A 17,065-nucleotide genomic window follows, 5' to 3' on the forward strand; every position below is an offset into this window, starting at 1 on the left:
TTTCTGTGTTGTCTCCCCCGTCTCTGGACTTGGGGGAGGGCGGCCCACCTGGTGTGTGAGCGAGAGTTCACCTCAGTGAGCTAATAGTTTGGCCTGTGAGGTGTGCATCTGAAGGTGGGGTCCTGTCCGACGCCCGCGCCCAGCTCTGCGGTGGCTGTCCCGACCCACAGGGGTGGCCCTCCCCCTGCACAGCAAGAACCGTAGTACATCAAAATGTTTTTTATTTGAGACACAAAAAATGCAAAATTGCTGAGATATCAAACGTTTCCCGATCGGCTACGATACTGCCACTATGTACAAAAGATCTGATGAGCAGTGTGCACACATATAAAAATACAGTATGCGTTACCTATGTACAGTACATGTGCAAAATGTATGGCGTTCAGACATGATACGGAATTGATTTCAGGGGTGCAAACAGCAAATACAAAGGCATCATGGTTTTTTCTTTTAAGAAACAACATAAAGGCAATACACGAATGGACCCCCGATTGCCATAATTTTTTGTTTATTAGGCGAGTGCTTTAGTACGCGGGGCTCTGCAGATCGGTATCTTTCTCCTTGTTTTCATAAAGTGAGATGCTAAGACATGATGTGACAATGAAAATAAGAAGAGAAACACCTATCACGCTGTGTTTCTGCTGCAAGCAAGAAAAAAAGGAAACTAATCTACTTAGGAAGAAATTCTGTATTACTACTAAATATGCATTCTTCTTAAACCAACAAAACAAATCTATACTATTTTACATGAAAACAACAGAGGAATATCTACATCTTTGTGAAAATTATAACCTTAAATGGATAATACCTTTTTTGGGACTGATTCTTGAGAGCTCATTAGTCTCAAATTTTAAATAAAAAGTGCCTCCTTTTGGCAAATACTTGGCAATGCCTTTGGTTCCTTTAAAGCAAGTTTGCATTACTACTGGTTACTTGAGGTTAAGTACTTTTGGTAGATACTAAACCCTTCCCTAAATGTTCCCTCCTCCTACCAAGTTAGCAAGTTTCTGTAGAGAGGTAATTGTTACGAGTCTCGGTGATCCTGTGAACTTGGTTAAAACTTTGTCTTCATAGTTGGCACAAAGCTCTGTTAAGCACAACAGCTGTGTTGATTATCGCCAGTGACCTATTTTGACTCCAGACAGCACCTTTGGCCTGAGACCGCCACCCTCGTGTCACAGAGCTGGGGCCTTTCCCGCTACTGATGCGCAGAGCGATGTGTTAGTGTGGAGGGTAAGCGCCCTTCTGTAAACATGTGCAGCTTTACGAACTGCAGGCCCCGAGTCAGCTCTGAGCGCAGGTAGGGAGACTGCAGTGGTGCCAAGTATGCCTCAAGCACTGCAGGCACGGGCGCGGGGGGAAGACACAGAGACCTTTTAGTGTCATGCAGGCAGTCACTTCACAAACGAGAAGGGGAGCCGGGACGGACCGGTGAGCGAGCAAGGGTGGGACCAGGACAGAGAGCTACGCGTCTTGTTACTTTCCAGTTTTGACCGAAACCACTGAGAGGACGAGCTGAAATGTGAGTAGGATGCTCTCCAAATACACACGTCTGCACTTGAAAGCTGTGCTCCCTGATAAACCTGACCTTCCAGTTAATGTTCTCTGATGATGTGGGCTAACTGCGTGGCCTCCCCGGTGGCGGACGGTCTGTGTGGTGTTCCGCTCTGTTGCCAGGAGTCAGGCTGCACAGCGCTGCAGAGATGGAGGGTCACTTGTAGATCGGGATCAGTGGACCCCTGACCTTCTGCTGGTAGACACTGAACGGTTGTTCTCGCCAAACTTCTCTAAAAAGTCCCCGGTGGTGCCACAGGCCCCGACGGCCAGCAGGAGCCTGGTGAGGCCAGGCGGGCCCGTGGCCTTCACCGCTTCTCTGCGGCCAAGTCTGTTCGCGGACTCGAGGGACTGTCCCGTTTGTGGGGATGGCTGCTTGGCCAGGTCTAGGGGCTGGTTTCGGCCTGGGAATTCTGAAAGGGCTCTGAAGAGAGCCATGTGGCCTGGAATGATCTGGGATCGAGGGCAGAGGGAGCCTGAGTGAACTTTGGTGCCAGAATGGGCAACACGCCGCCAGTACGGCCCGCGGGCCTGCTGACTGCACAGTTACGAGGCGCTATCTTACTGCCATGACTTTGCTTTCAGTAGGCGGCAGCTTGGAGGCAGCAGCAGGCCGCCTGCACCCCGGTCCCGAAACCACACCTCCTAGAGCCTCAGCGACACGGATCCCAGAACTGTGCAGTTGAGAAAGGAAATGGAAATGAGACCTCTCTAGTGCTATGAAAATGGTCCTCTGAAACACAAAGCATCTGAGCAAGACATCCCACGAACTGAGACTTTATCTTTGTACGAATACGTGGGAAATACTGTACAGTAGATCGCACAATTCAGGAAAATGCTAGAACGTGAGCCACTCATGACCTGTCTGCAGTGGCTCCTTAGACATGCTTTGTGGAGATGTACGAGGGGCCCATGTGCCCCGGGTTTCCAGAGAGCGGAGATGCGTTGGGGTAACTTTGGATTCGTCCGGCCCCCATGACGTGACTGATACCTGCAGACACTCGAAAGGCAGGCTTGGGACTGTCGCGTTTCAGGAACATTTAGGGAAGGAAGACGGGGTGTGAGGAGACATGCATGTCCGGGAGCTGGCTGTTTCCTTGGCAAACAGTACTCTGCGAGGCAACGTACAGTGCTACCCGGCCTACACTAGACTACCCCGCGTGCACACTGAACACCCCCCCCCCCCCAGCCATTCTGCCCTGGGCTTCGAGGGCTGTGAGACTCCCCTCAGACACAGTCCTCTGTGGTGACCGCCCCTCCTGCTGTCCTCAGCATTACGTCCACCGAGTCAGGTGGGGGGGCTTGATTACCATGTCCTCTTTGGTCGCGTCACGCTGTGCCCTCACTGTGACCCAGGACACGGAGCTGGCACCCTGGGTGCACGGATGCCGGGACAGGCGGGCCCTACAGAACGGCGCGAGCGGGGGGGCCAGGGGAGCTCCCGATGGGAGAGCCCACGCTTCCCCTTCCGAGGAAGCCCTGCATGTGACGGCGTAAGCACACGTGTGACGTGGCCGCCCTTGCACTTCATGGTGGACAGAAAGGCCCGGGAGGTGGCATTCTCTGCACGGCAGTGTGTCTGTTTGTTTGGAGAGCAGCCTTCCTGGGGCATGTTGCAGACCCTACTTTACGAAAGCAATGAGGGGGGCTGAGGGCTTGGACCCCATGCTCGCTGCTCAGGACGACAGAAGCGGGAGGTGGACGGGAGCCGCAGCACGGGCTGATCGGCTGCCTGCTGCAGTCCCACGGATATTTGGTGTGATCTAATAAGCTGTTCACATCTGAATAAAGACGATGCTCAGTCCATGCGCGGACTAGATGCACCCCAGAAGGCCCCTAGCCACGAGCTCCCGAGAGAAGTGCCTGCCCGAGCGAACAGCCCTGTCCTCGGAGACGGGCCCTTTGCGGAAGGTGGCTGCTGCCCTTGACCTTGCTCACGCGCATGCGTTCTGGTTAACAAAGTTACTAGAGTCCATGCGTTGGTTGACCAGTTCCTAAACATTTAAACTACTCACTCGGACCACACCGAGCATGACCAATTCTGCCCTGAACCACTCAGAAGTGCTTTCAAGTTGGGAAGCGCCAGTGAGCAGAGGGCTCCAGTGTTCTGGGCGACTGCATACCGGGAACACAGACTTGCCTTGCCGAGAGTAAAATCTGGAAACCAAACTAAAAATCTGAAATAAGGTCAGCTCTGTGGCAGAACGCAAACCCAGCAGTGGGTCCTCAGTTCTTTCCAAGTAATGGGTCAGGCTGGCTCCTCCCTGTCGCCGGGGGGACAGGCCCACTTAATGGCCCAGAGGAAGCGACGGGACCCCCCGGGGCTCACACAAAGTGAGACAATGGTATTTAACAAACACCTTCACACTTTTTGGTAGATTTCAGGGTTTTTCTTCAGTTATGTACACTTTATCGTATACTTAAATGACTAGCTTGACATAATTTTGGAAGTCCCATGATAGTTGGCATTTTAGAAAACTCAAACTACTCAACAAACGTGATAACTTCTATATTAAAAAAAAAACAAAACGAATAAAACCTCCAGTTTCTCAGTCCTCGGCTTGATAGTATGGCGAGAGCTCGGGTATGCCGTCCAGTTACAAGCCTCTAAAATGACAGGAAAGAGCAACGGAAGAGGCGGCCAGAGCTGGGGGCTGGGGGCCCGCCTGGTGAGAGTCTAACTCGGAGCCGCCGCAGGAATGTCCTGGCTGATGACAGCCTCCTGCCCCTTCTTTGCAACTCACCAGCTCCGAAGGATGGTTCACACTGGAGCCTTCCTGGGTTCTCTGAGATGGGTCTGGTTACCTGAAATCAGTCAGCTTTTCTTTAAATACAGAAATACACATGGCTCAAGTACTCTAGAAATATTCGAGTTATTAAAACAAGTAGAACCACTGGATACCCAATTCCTTACCCCAGTGTAGGCTGTACATCCCACAATGTCAGAGCGTACATACACATGGCTAATATACACATGAAAATCAATCTAATCAACCCGAGGGTTGCTAATAGAATTTTCAGTGTTATCGTTATATGTGGACTTTGTACAGTGGTTTATGACAGTATTTTATACATTGTCTGGTGATGGTGAAAGATCATCCATTTAAACTGAAATCTGGGATCTAAAGTAAGATTCCCCAAATCACAAAATAAACTACAACACAAAACAAATGGTGGTGCTTTCTGGATGGAACCGGAAGGCTGCAGCGGGGATGGCGTGAGGCCCGGCTGGGGCTCAGTGCCGCCGAGGCCAGGCCGGTTGTAGGAGGCGCCGCGCGCGCAGTGGCCTCCCGCCTCCCGCACCTGGCACCGTCTTGTGAGCGGGGCTGCCTGCCTTTTACTCGGGGTCTTACAGTGACCACAGAGGGTAAAGGTGGTGGGGAGAGAGTCCTCGGGTCGCTCTCCTGCACCCGGCACTCTCTGTCCCGCCTTTGTCTAAAGGTACTCCACGTTCTGTACTCAAGTCTAGAGAAACAAAGGAGTCTTCTTTGAGCAGAGACTTTTCCGAGGGCCCTGCGCCATGTTAACGGTAGAAATTCACTGCTGGAGGCGATGCCATGTTTGCACATGTGGCTTCCAGGCTGTGACCATCTTGCCACCCTTTTCTATGACAACATATTTTAATTGCAACAACGCCGCTATGTATCTGTCTCTAAAAACTGCCCTTATCCGAATGCCCTTCCTCTTCCTAGACGTCATGAACTCGGACGGGAAATCTGTGACGTTAGTCCCATGGCAACGGCAGGTCTTGTGGATCTAGAAAGTCAGTGGAGAACATGCTGGGAGCGGTGGCGCTGAGGGGGGTGAGTCCTGACGTGTTGGGCATGGTGATGTCCAGCCACTCCATGTTGTCCAGGTTTGAGTCGGAAAGGTCAAGCGACAGACAGGGAGTACTTGCAGCGAACTGAGCTTCCGAAGTCTCCATGGGGGAGTGCGAGTGGCCCAGCAGATCATTCTGGAGGTCCTCGATCAGAGAGAAGGGCTCTCTGTCGTCACCACTGCTTGGCAGCGGAGCAGTTTCATTGGCCGAAGGGAGAGCTCCATCCAGGAAAGCTTCTAGCTGGTTCTCTAGGCTGGTAGATAAACTGCCCAGGGGCTCTAAGGACACAGGTGGTGCCATCTGGACCTGGGGTGGTGGCCGGGACACCACTGTGTTGACTGGCATCGTGGTGATGCTGGCTGTCACTGGTCTCATTTTGGAAATAGGAGAAGGCTCTTCTTTTATAGGGAGGGAAATCTCTGTGCAAAACAGTTGAAGTGATTAGTAAGTAATGATTTGCTACTATTTAAACGTGTTTGTTAATTATCAGGACAGTTACTCTGCTATCTTGTGAGGACCCCTACACAGTGCACCGTCGGGGCAGGAGGAGAATGCTGCTGGTCGGATCAGACAGAGTCCTTGATAACCTGTAGGATGATGGCTCCTTTTAGCTGAATAACATTTTAAGTTTTTAACATTCTGATATGCTCTCTCATCAGTAATAGCAATAAGCATTACCAGCAGCTATATACCGCTTGGGAGGAGCTGATGGTGCGACTGATTTGATTTGATCTTTGGGTCCTTGTCCCCAGTTACTGCAGGCTTCAGACAGGGCTCGTGTCTTGTCGGATACCCTGGATCCGCTGTCACAGCGGCCCGCCACCCTTAATGTGACAGTGTCTGTCCCCATTCTGTGCAGACACGAAGTACGTTCTTAATACCCTGAAAGATCTAACTATATTCTTTTTCCTATTCTCATTATAGTTGAACTACAGACTTTCTGTGTAAAGTTCTAAAGTGATACAATGCCATCTTTTATTTCTGAATTCCAGCTCAACACAGCTGCTTTGACCCTCTTCTTGAAGATGGACCACTTTTTTTTTTTTTTTTGCCTTTTTTGTCTTGTTTTCTGGATTTATACAAAATCTTGAAGATCTGGCAAATGTCTTAATAAGCACTAATTATGTGTTACTCCTCTGGACCAAGTAGAAAACTAACACACGTTTGCTTTAGATGGCAGTGTTTTTATAGATGCATTTACTTGAATAAAGTAACTTTTTTTACTTTCTTAGGTGTCTGATTGGTTTCGTTTGCAAGAGTGGACTTAGGAACCGCTGTGGGAGCTCAAAGACTGGGAGGCATGACGGGAAAGAACATGCAGGCCGACTCCCGTGTGGGGACCGTCAGCCGTGTGTGCCTCCTGTGCGTCTGTCCCCGCCTGTGCGTCTGTCCCCGCCTGTCTCCAGGGCTTCTCCCCTCCTGCACTCGCACCTGCAGTTGTTCTCGGCGCTGACGGCGCGAGCTGAGTAACCAGGCTCATAATCAACTATTCCAGTCTCTGTTCTCATGATTACTGGCGGTGGTTTCCAAAAGGATAAAATAATGTACTCACCGGATACTTTGCCAGTAAAAAAAAAAAAAAAAATCATGCCTTGTAGGAAATAACTCATTTGATGACTTTGTCACATTTTAATTTCCAACTTTAGGCCGTAAAAATTACTCTTTTTAATCATATAAAAAGTCTTTGTATGGCAAAAAACATTTTAAATAATCCTAAAATCAGGCCATGAAATGTCTATCTGTTTTATTTCCATGGCATAGATACATTATGAGTTTATTTTGTGTATAGTTCTCAGGAAAAGAAAAATCTATTGGCACAGAGAGCTCTAGTCAAACATCAAGAATTCCCCATGTCCTCAAAACCAAATAGTACCTGCTATGAATGGGAAAATGGTGATCATTGTTTAAAATCTTGAGAATGCTTTATTCCAAAAGAGCATCTGTTGAATTTTTAAAATACTGTTTTTTATACTTGTTTTGACAAGTATGTTTGAGGCTGAGATACCCTTGGTTTCTTTTGCATGTGGTTAACCTCCCTTTCTCTCTTTATAAAAAATTTTTTAAGTTTATTTATTTTGAGAGAGACAGAGACCATATGAGTGAGGGAGAGGGGGAGAGACAGAGAGATCCCAAGCAGGCCCCGCGCTGTCAGCACAGAGCCCCATGCGGGGCTGGAACTCACAAACTCAGATCATGACCTGAGCTGAAGCCAAGAGTTGGATGCTTAACCGACTGAGTGGCCCAGGCACCCGCCCCCAACCCTTAGCTCTTTTTAAGATGATACTACAAAGTCTAAGATTTCCAATTATCTGCAGAAAGTGCTTCAAAATTGCCTTTGAATTCTAACAGTGTCACTGGAGTCTGAGCTAGGTAACCCGTGGTTGGTACAGAATTCACGTGTGAAGTCAGGAGAGCATTTTTATCTCATCCCAGTGACATACATATAGAACATGTTGTGAAGTTTTTGAATGTGGAATTTAAATTTGGCTCTCCTTTGCTATTTTGAGATGGTCTATTATTTTCAACAGGCATAGATCTATGGATAAATCTACCGTGTTATTGTTTTAAGCTGAGACAGTGGCTTTTCCTCCATTTTTATAAGTTGCTTTAATGTCCTAATTTAACAGATTTAAAACAGTACATTTAGTTGGAATTAGAAAAATATGTTTCTCGCTACTTAGAGATGTGCCATGGGCTCTAAAGGAGAATATGCAAAAACTTGTCATGAAAGGTCACTCTGACAGGTTCTGATGGGACGTGTGACCTACCTCCACTCTTAATGAGGATATCAAAGAGGTCATCCATCTGCTGACTGTGCGCATTGGAAATCTACAACAAAGGAGAGAATATGATTAGCTTTCTTTTCACACAGACCCAGAAACATTATACAGTTGGGAGCATTATAGGACTCCTCTGCCCCACTCACGCTTTCTCTCTCAAAAATATAAAGTAAAAGAAAAAGATAAAAGCTTCTGCACAGCAAAGGGAACAATCAACAAAACTAAAAGGCAACCAATGGAATGGGAGAAGATCCCTGCAAATGACATACTGGATAAAGGGTTAGTATCAAAAATCTATAAAGAAATTACCAAACTCGACACCTTTTGAAAAACAATCCAGTGAAGAAAAGGGCAGAAGACATGAATGGACACTTTTCCAAAGACGACATGCAGATGGCCACAGACATATTGAAGGGATGTGCAACATCGCTCATCATCCGGGAAACACAAATCAAAACCACACTGAGAGGCCACCCACACTGGTCAGAGTGGCTAAAACGAACAACTCAGGAAACAACAGATGTTGGTGAAATGGGGAAAAAGGGGAACCCTCTTGCACTACTGGCGGGAATGCAAACTAGTGTAGCTGCTCTCAGAAACAGTGTGGAAGTTCCTCAAATATTAAAAATAGAATTACCCTGTGACCCAGGAGTAGCACTACTAGGAGTTTTTCCAAAGGTTTCAGGAGTGCTGATTCACAGGGGCACATATAACCCGCAGGTTTATAGCTGCACTATCAACAGCCAAATTAAGGAAAAAGTCCAAATGTCCATCAACTGATGAATGGATGAAGATGTGGTTTATGTATACAAGAGAATACTACTCGGTGATCAGAAAGCAAATGGCAAGATTTCATTCAACAATGTGGATGGAGCTGGAGGGTACTACGCTAAGTGAAGTAAGTTAGAGAAAGAAAGATCTATGTTTTCACTGGTATGTGGAATTTGAGAAACTTAACAGAAGACCACAGGAGAAGAGAAGGAAAAATAAGTTACAAGTAGAGAGGGAGACATACCATCAGAGACTCTTAAATACAGAAAAGAAACTGAGGGTTGATGGGGGTGGGGAGAGGGGAAAATGGGAGACGGGCATTGAGGAGAGCACTGGTGATGAGCACTGGGTGACGTATGAAAGCACTGAATTACTATGTTGTCAACCTGAAACTAATATTACATTGTGTTTTAACTGGAATTTATTTATTTAATGTTTATTTTTGAGAGCCAGAGCACAGGGAGGGGCACAGAGAGAGGGAGACAGAGAACCTGCAGCAAGTTCTGCACTGACAGCAGGGCCCAATATGGGGCTTGAACTCATGAACCGGGAGATCATGACCTGAGCCGGAGCCAGATGCTTAACCAATGGAGCCATCCAGGTACCCTGCTAACTGGGATTTATATAAAAACTTTGAAATTTTAAATTCTTTTTTTATCAACCTTATAAATGCATACATTAGATATGTATTTCTGTTTTGCAAATGACTCCACGTTTAGTGGCTTCAGATGCTAAAGAATTACTATCTTGTGTTTTCTGTGGGTCAGGAATTTAGGAATAGTTTTGGTGGATAGTTTCGGCTTGGGGTCTTGCCTGGGGATGCAATCAAGATGCTGGCCAGGCTCCAGCTGTCTTCAGGCTTGGCTGGAGAATGTTCCCGTAAAGGTGACTCACTACAGGACTGGCAGGTGGGTGCTGGCTGCTGACGGGAGGCCCCGGATTCCCTCCACCCGGGCCTCCCGGGAGCCCCGCCAACTGTCCACGCGACGCTGCCTTCCCAGAGCCAGCAGCCAGGGCAGGAGGAGCGTGCCTTCCACAAACTAGTATCAGAAGTCAAACCCCTTCACTTGTGCCAGTCGTATGAGAAGTGAGTCACTCAGGGAGAAATGTCAAAAACTGCAGACATTTGTTAAAACCACCTCAACGGCATTTGGTTAGGTTGGGTCTGACTCTTAGCCATTCTGATAATTTCTGCATTTTAATTGTATTGTTGACTCCACGAGTGTGTCTTGCATAATCAGTGCTATGGTTAAGCTTGGCTTTACCATTTTGTTTTGATTTGCTCTGTTTTTCTTCTTGTTGTTCCTTTCTTGTCCTTTAAAAAATATATATTCATTTATTTTTGGTATTGTAACTTAATTTTTCTATTTTGTAAAAGCTGTACTTCTTTAGTATTTATCTATTTTTGAGAGAGTGAGAGAGAGAGCATGAGCGATAGAGGGGCAGAGAGAGAGGGAGACACAGAATCCAGAGCAGGTTCCAGGCTCTGAGCTGTGAGCACAGAACCCAACGTGGGGCTCGAACCCACAGACTAGGAGATCATGACCTGAGCCGAAGTTGGACGCTCAACTGAATGAGCCACCCAGGTGCCCCCACTTTTATTCTTAAAGGGTATTTCTACTTGATATAGAATTCTGGTTTGACAGTAGAGAGGAGGAAGGAGGGACTAAGAATTTAAAAGACGTTGTTCTGGTATTTTCTGACTTGGGTAGTTTCTGATGAAAACTTGATCATAAAATAAATAGCTGTTACCCTACGTGCATTGTATTGCTTTTCTTTTGACATTTTCACGATCTGCTCTTTAACTCTGGCTTTCAGTAATTTGATCAGGGTATGATGAAGCCTTCTATTTACCCTGCTTGGTGTTCAGTTAGACATGTTATAAACTTGTCTTGGATCATATTTGGGAAAATTTTGACTGTTATTTCTTAGAATATTTTACCTGCCTCATTCTCTTCTCAGAATCCTATCATACCCGTCTTGGTTTCATATTAAACAACAGGTCTCTGAGGCTCTTTTCACTTTAAAAATAAGATCTTTTCTCTTATTCAGATTAGATAAGTTCTGTTGCTCTGAGTTTTTACCAGTCATCTCCATTCTGTTAAGGCCATCTAGAATTTTTTTCATTCTATTATTTTTTTAAATGTTTGAGAGTGAGAGAAAGAGAGAGAGAGCATGTACAAGTAGGGGAGGGGCAGAGAGAGAAGGAGAGAACCCCAAGCAGGCACTGTGCTGTCAGTTCAATCCCACAAACCATGAGATCATGACCTGAGCCAAAATCAATAGTCAGACACTTAACTGACTAAGCCACCCAGGCACCTCTTTCATTCTAGATCATCTAATTTTTAGTTTATTTTTGAGAGAGAGAGAGAGAAAACGAGTGATGAATGGGCAAAGACAGAAAGGGGGACAAAGGATCCGCAGTGGGCTCTGTGATGACAGCAGAGAGCCTGATACAGGGCTTGAACTCATGATCTCCTAGATCGTGACCTGAGCTGAAGGCAGAAGATTAACCAACTAAGCTACCCAGGTGCCCCATGTTTGTTTCAGTTTTATTTCCATTTCATTAAAAAAATCATTTCTGTTGCTATTTTGTCATTCATTATATTTTCTTTTACATCACTGATAGTTACAAGCTATTTTAAAATCCTTATGTGCAAATTCTAACATCTGGAGCAGCTGGAGTTGCCCTTGGTTGACTGCCTTTTGACCTTGAGAAAGGGCTGCATTTTCCTCTTTGTCTCTTGCATGTGATGAATGGCTATTATGAATAGCACACTGTGGAGACTCTATTCTGTTCTTTTTCTCAGATGAGTGGTTTCTTTTTCTTAGTACACAATTAACTTGGTTGGACTCGACCTTCAAAATGTTTCTTGGGCAGAAGTTCCAATCACAGCTCACATCTTATCTTTAGTTCCCTCCGCTCCTGTGGCCACTCTGTGGCTGAGAGTCAGCTAGAGATGCGGCCAAAGGGAATGGGGGGGGGGGGGTCTTTCCCTCCTCTTCCTTCCAAGTTGCTCTCAACTCAGCCCTCTGACTTCTCAGGGCATAAAGGCTATGAGTTTCTGACCAGTAACCTCACCATCTAGCCTGACCCCAGAGTAAAAGCAGCAAAGAGAGGGCATTTGTGCCTTGTACCTCCGCTGCCCGGAGCCTGGGCTCTTCACCAGAATATGACTGCATCAGTTCATTCTTCAGTGCCTTCATGTTAGTGTTTTTTGTATCATGACCAGGTTTTACAGCTGTTACCTGTGGAAGACTTACTTATTAGCCAGTAGTGAAATTGGAAGTCTGAGTGAAGGTATTTTAAAAAACTCAGGATGCCTGTAGTTTGATGCTTAATGGTGTATAAAGAATACCAGACAGTGATGTAGAGCTGAGCTCCCTTAGTCTGTAAACATTAACCAGAGACTGATAAATGATAGGGATTCCCATCGGCTGTCTTAGGTTAAAGCAAGGGGAGGAGTCTTTGCTGTAGGTCCATGCATCTATGAGTAGTACACACTAACCCACATGTGAGAACCAGGCTTGGGAGGGTGCGTGCTACCTACTAATTTTCTCATCAACTGCACTTATGCTCTTTGCCATTCACTTCCTCTCTGCTCTCTTGTGAAGAGAACAGGTGTCACTTCTTAGGGACCCATGGGGAGGACAATCTTGTCTAGCACCATTTGTTTCCATTCTGTTTGTAAATGTTTAAAACTCTTCCTGAAGTTTGGTTTTTCCCTCACAGATAAGGGCCCCTGCCGAGTATGGAACTGAAGGGAGCTTGTTCAGCGACAGGGAGTACGTTCCTTCGGCACTAAGCAAGTAAGAAGCACCTGGTCACTGCACTTCCTGGGAGGCGGCCCACCCTGAACGTCCCCACGTACCCTCTGTGAGTATGCCGAGATGGACACTGCGGCCTGCTGCCAGCAGTTTCTGCAGCTGCTCAGGTAGGTCGAGGTGACCATTCACTCCCTGATGCAGGGGACGGGCTTGTACCGTGCTGGCTACACAAAGTGTGGATCCTCTATGAGGCAGGGGCTCTTTCTGGAAACTTATCTGAGTTTTACTTTAGAGGGGTAGTGAGACCAGGAGAAAGTTCAGGGTAAGGTACAAGGTTATTGCTGTTGGTGTCCGGCCCGCAGTGGGTGCCCTTTACAAACAGGGACTCTGTTCCCATCTCTTGGGATCGGGCGCAGTAAGGCAGGCTCTGTGGCCAGGAAGACCCCTTGTGCCCCTTGCCGAAGAGCACGTGGTCTGGCTGTGTGTCAGGGATCTGTCTCCTCCTAAGTGCTTGTGCTCAGTGAGCTGGCCGGCTGCTGAAGCAGAGGCTGCTGGGGGTGCGTGTGAGATGACGCAGGGTAAGATAGGTGCTGGGCAGTCCTGAGGGCCAGCCGGGTGGAAGAACGTCAGTTTAATGTCCCCCCTCCCCCCCCCCCGGTAAATAGGGGCTTTAGAAGAGGGGGCCCGTAGAGGACTTCTGGGAGGATGGTGGAGTAGGGGGTCCTCAGCTCACCTTCCCCCGCAGACAGACCTAGATGACAGCCACATCGGCACAAGAGTGACACGGCAGACTTTGCCCAGTTAACTGTAGACGGGAGGATATGTGGAAAAGAAGAGGAGGGGCAGAGGCGCAGCAGGGAATCAAGTTCCTGGTGAGAGGGGTACCGCAAGCACAGAGAAGGGAGCGGAGCACACCCCAAACGAGGGGGACCTGAATGGCAATAGGAGACCGAGTCCCCAGCCTTACAGACCCAGCATAACAAACAACTCCACTGAGATACTGCACAGAAGCAGCAGTTTGAAAGGCACCAGGGGTATAAGGGAAGGAGATTAATTTTTTATTTACTAATCTCAGAACGTGTGCTGGAAAGGCAGGGGTCTTTAGCAGACTTGTTCTAGAGCAGAAGAGCCGGTGGGCACCATTCCTCCCCCGCCCCCCAGGCCTGGACACCAGACTCGTGTAGGAACCAGCGCAGATACTCTCCGCCTACCTTGCTAACACCACACACTGATCCTCATTCTCTTGGGGACTCACACCATCCGACCTGCCCTGGGCAGAGGGGAAGATAACCACACACACCAGTTCCCCTGCAGCCCAGCAGTGGGCCTGGGGCAGGCCTGTGATCTGCCTGCCGGCCCCGCCCACCAATAAAAGGCTCTTGGGGACGAAGCAGGGACAGGGCCCTGCAGGTTGGTATAACCACAGCCCTGTCACCCAGGCTGAAGGCAGGGGTCTGGTCGGATCCAACTACAAGCCCACGGCAGCCCCAGACTGGCCCCTTAGTGGCAGAGAGATGAAACCCTGCCACAGCAGGCGAAGTGGGCTGCCGCAGCCAACGGAACTCAAGGCCGCTGTGCCTGAGCCACAGCAACAGGGCGCGTGCAACACACCTAAGAGACCCCCTGAAGCAACTACTTCTGGTGGGGCCAGGGCACTACAGGGCGTGACAGGACCTCTTCCTCATGAGGCCCCTACTTTCAAGAGCAGGAGCCACAGCTGACTTTCCTAGTACAAAGAAACAAACAGATTTAGATGACAGATTTAGGAGACAGAGGAATGTAGCTCCAAATATAAAAAAGAACCAGAGATGAACAACTCAGTAACTGAAATGAAAAATGCAAAAGAGGGAATCAATCATAGGGGAAGCAGCTGGAAGAAAGGATAATGGAAAGCAACCAAGCTGAACAACAACAAAATAATGACAACAGGTTAAGTGAATCAGCAACACCATTAAATAACAATATTCAAATTATTGTGATCCCAGAAGGGGAAGAAAAAGGGGGGCACAAAACTTATCTGAAAAAATAATAGGTAAAAACTTTATCCTCATCTGAAGAAGAAAACAGACCTCCAGATCCAGGAGGCATAAGTGCGCCCTAAAGAAGGTGAGCCAAGAAGGAACACACAGAGACACATTTAAAATGGCAAAAAGTAGTGACAAAGAATTTTAAACGGATGGACAAACATTTATCATGCAAATGGTTACATACAAAGAAAACCCCATATAGTTATCAGCTCATTTTCCAGCATAAACCCTGGAGGCCAGAAGGGAGTGGGATGATACATTCAAAGGTGGAAAGGAAAAAACCTACGAGAACGCTCTACCCAGCAAAGGGTATCATTCAGAATAGAAGGAGACAGAGTTTCCCAAACAAAATTTAAAGGATTTCATCACCACGAAAATAGCCTTACAAGAAATGTTAAAGGAATTCTTTGGAAAGAAAAGGCCATATTCAGGAGCAAGAAAATTAGGAAAGGAAAAACTATCACAGCTAAATATTTCCAAACATAATAAAAGCAGTTGATTAACCACTTATAAAAGCCCAATATGGAGGTTAAAGCACAAAAGCAGTAAAATCAATTATATCTATAAGAATCAGTCAAGGGAACTAATAAAAGGATATGAAGCATGACATCATATACATACAGCATGCAGGGGAAGGAGTACAAATTTAGTACTTTAGAATGGGTGCAAACTTAAACAACTATCCACTTAATATATACTGCTATGTGCATATTATCAGCCTAATGGTAACCACAAACCAAAACCTGGTAGTAGATATGCAAAAAGTAAAGAGAAAAGGAATCCAAGCATATTGCTCAAGAAAGACATCAAACCACAAGGGAAGAGAGCAACAGAGAAAAGGAACAGAGAAGAAATAAAAAGCAACCATCTCCAACAGGAGACTCACTTCAGACTAAAGCCTGAACGTAAAAGGATGGAAAAACATTTATGACGCAAATGGAAGCAAAAAGTAAGCTGGCACAGCAATACCTGGATAAAACAGACATTAAAACAAAAGACACTACAGAACGATAAAGGGAACAGTGCAATAAGGATCTAACAATTATAAACAGTTATGTACCCGACACTGGAGCATCTAAATACATAAAGCATCTCTTAATAGACATAAAGGAAGAAACTGACAATAGTACATAATAATAGGGGACTTTACCACCCCACTTACATCAATGGATAGATCATCCAGACAAAAAACATGGCAACAGTGACTCTGAATGACACACTGGACCAGATGGACCTAACATATATTCAGACCATTTCATTCAAAAATAGCAGAATACACTTTCTTTTCAAGTACATATAGAACATTCTCCAGAATAGATCACATGTTAGATAAAACAAGTCTCAATAAATTAGACTGAAATCCTATCATGCATTTTTTTTTCTAACCACAATGGTATAAAACTCAAAACTACAAGAAAAAAGTCTGGAAAGAACAAAAATACATGGAGGCTAAATAAGACGTTACTAAACAATGAATCGGTCAAGCAAAGAGGAAATCAAAAAGGAAACAAAATACAAAGGGAGACAAATGAAAATGAAAACATAATGATCCAAAATCTCTGGGATGCAGCTAAAGCTGTTCTAAGAGGGAAGATTATAGCAATACAGGACTATGTCAAAAAGTAGGAAAAATCTCAAACCTAGTATTACACCCAGAGGAGCTAGGGAAAAAAAGCCTAAAGCCAGTGTAGAGAAGGAAATAACCAAGATTTAGAGCAGAATAAATGAAATAGACACTAAACAAACAACACACAAAAAACCCCCACAATAGAACACCTTAGCTCAATGAAACCCGGAACTGGTTCTTTGAAAAGACCAACAAAATTGGCCAACTTTGAGCCAAATTCCTCAAAAACGAAAAAAAGACTCAAATAAAATCCGAAAAGAAGAAGAAATAACCAACAGCACAGAAACACAAAAGAATGTAATATTGTGAAAGATTATATGCCAACGAATTGGACGACCTAGAAGAAATGGATAAACTTCTAGACTCTTATCATTTTTCCAAAGTGAATCAGGAAGAAACAGAAAATTTGAACAGACTGGTAACTGAATTCAAAGAAACTGAATCAGTAATCTAAACACTCCCAACAAACAGAAGTCCAGGACCAGATGGCTTCACAGGTGAATTCCACCAAACATTTAAAGATGAGTTAATACTTATTTTTCTCAAACTAATCCAAAATAGAAGAGGAAGGAAAGCTTCTAAATTCATTCTATAAGTCCAGCATTACCCTTATACCAAAACCAGATAAAGACACTACAAACATAAAACCCCAAACTGTAGGCCAGTATGTCTGAGGAACATAGATGCAAAAATCCTCACCAAAACATTAGCAAATCTA

At 46.0% G+C, this 17,065-nt stretch overlaps 1 protein-coding gene across 18 annotated transcripts in view; it reads right to left on the bottom strand.

The window, feature by feature from the left end:
• Positions 1-204: 204 nt before the first annotated feature.
• Positions 205-17,065, bottom strand: part of MRTFB (myocardin related transcription factor B) — a 213,897-nt gene continuing 197,036 nt past the window's right edge. For 12 of the 18 annotated variants that reach the window (XM_039233581.1, XM_039233584.1, XM_039233592.1 and 9 more), the window contains 3 exons: positions 12,064-12,174; positions 8,143-8,203; positions 205-5,793 (listed from right to left, as the gene is read on the bottom strand). In XM_039233581.1, coding sequence (XP_039089512.1) covers positions 5,279-5,793; positions 8,143-8,203; positions 12,064-12,174 — 687 coding nt within the window. In that variant the 3' untranslated portion in view covers positions 205-5,278. The remainder of the gene's footprint in view (positions 5,794-8,142; positions 8,204-12,063; positions 12,175-17,065) is intronic. The other 6 variants (XM_039233594.1, XM_039233590.1, XM_039233589.1 and 3 more) reach the window with 3 other exon arrangements.

Source organism: Hyaena hyaena, unplaced genomic scaffold, assembly GCF_003009895.1.
Source record: "Hyaena hyaena isolate Hyena2069 unplaced genomic scaffold, ASM300989v1 scaffold_76, whole genome shotgun sequence".
In the NCBI taxonomy this organism is placed as follows: Eukaryota; Metazoa; Chordata; class Mammalia; order Carnivora; family Hyaenidae; genus Hyaena; species Hyaena hyaena.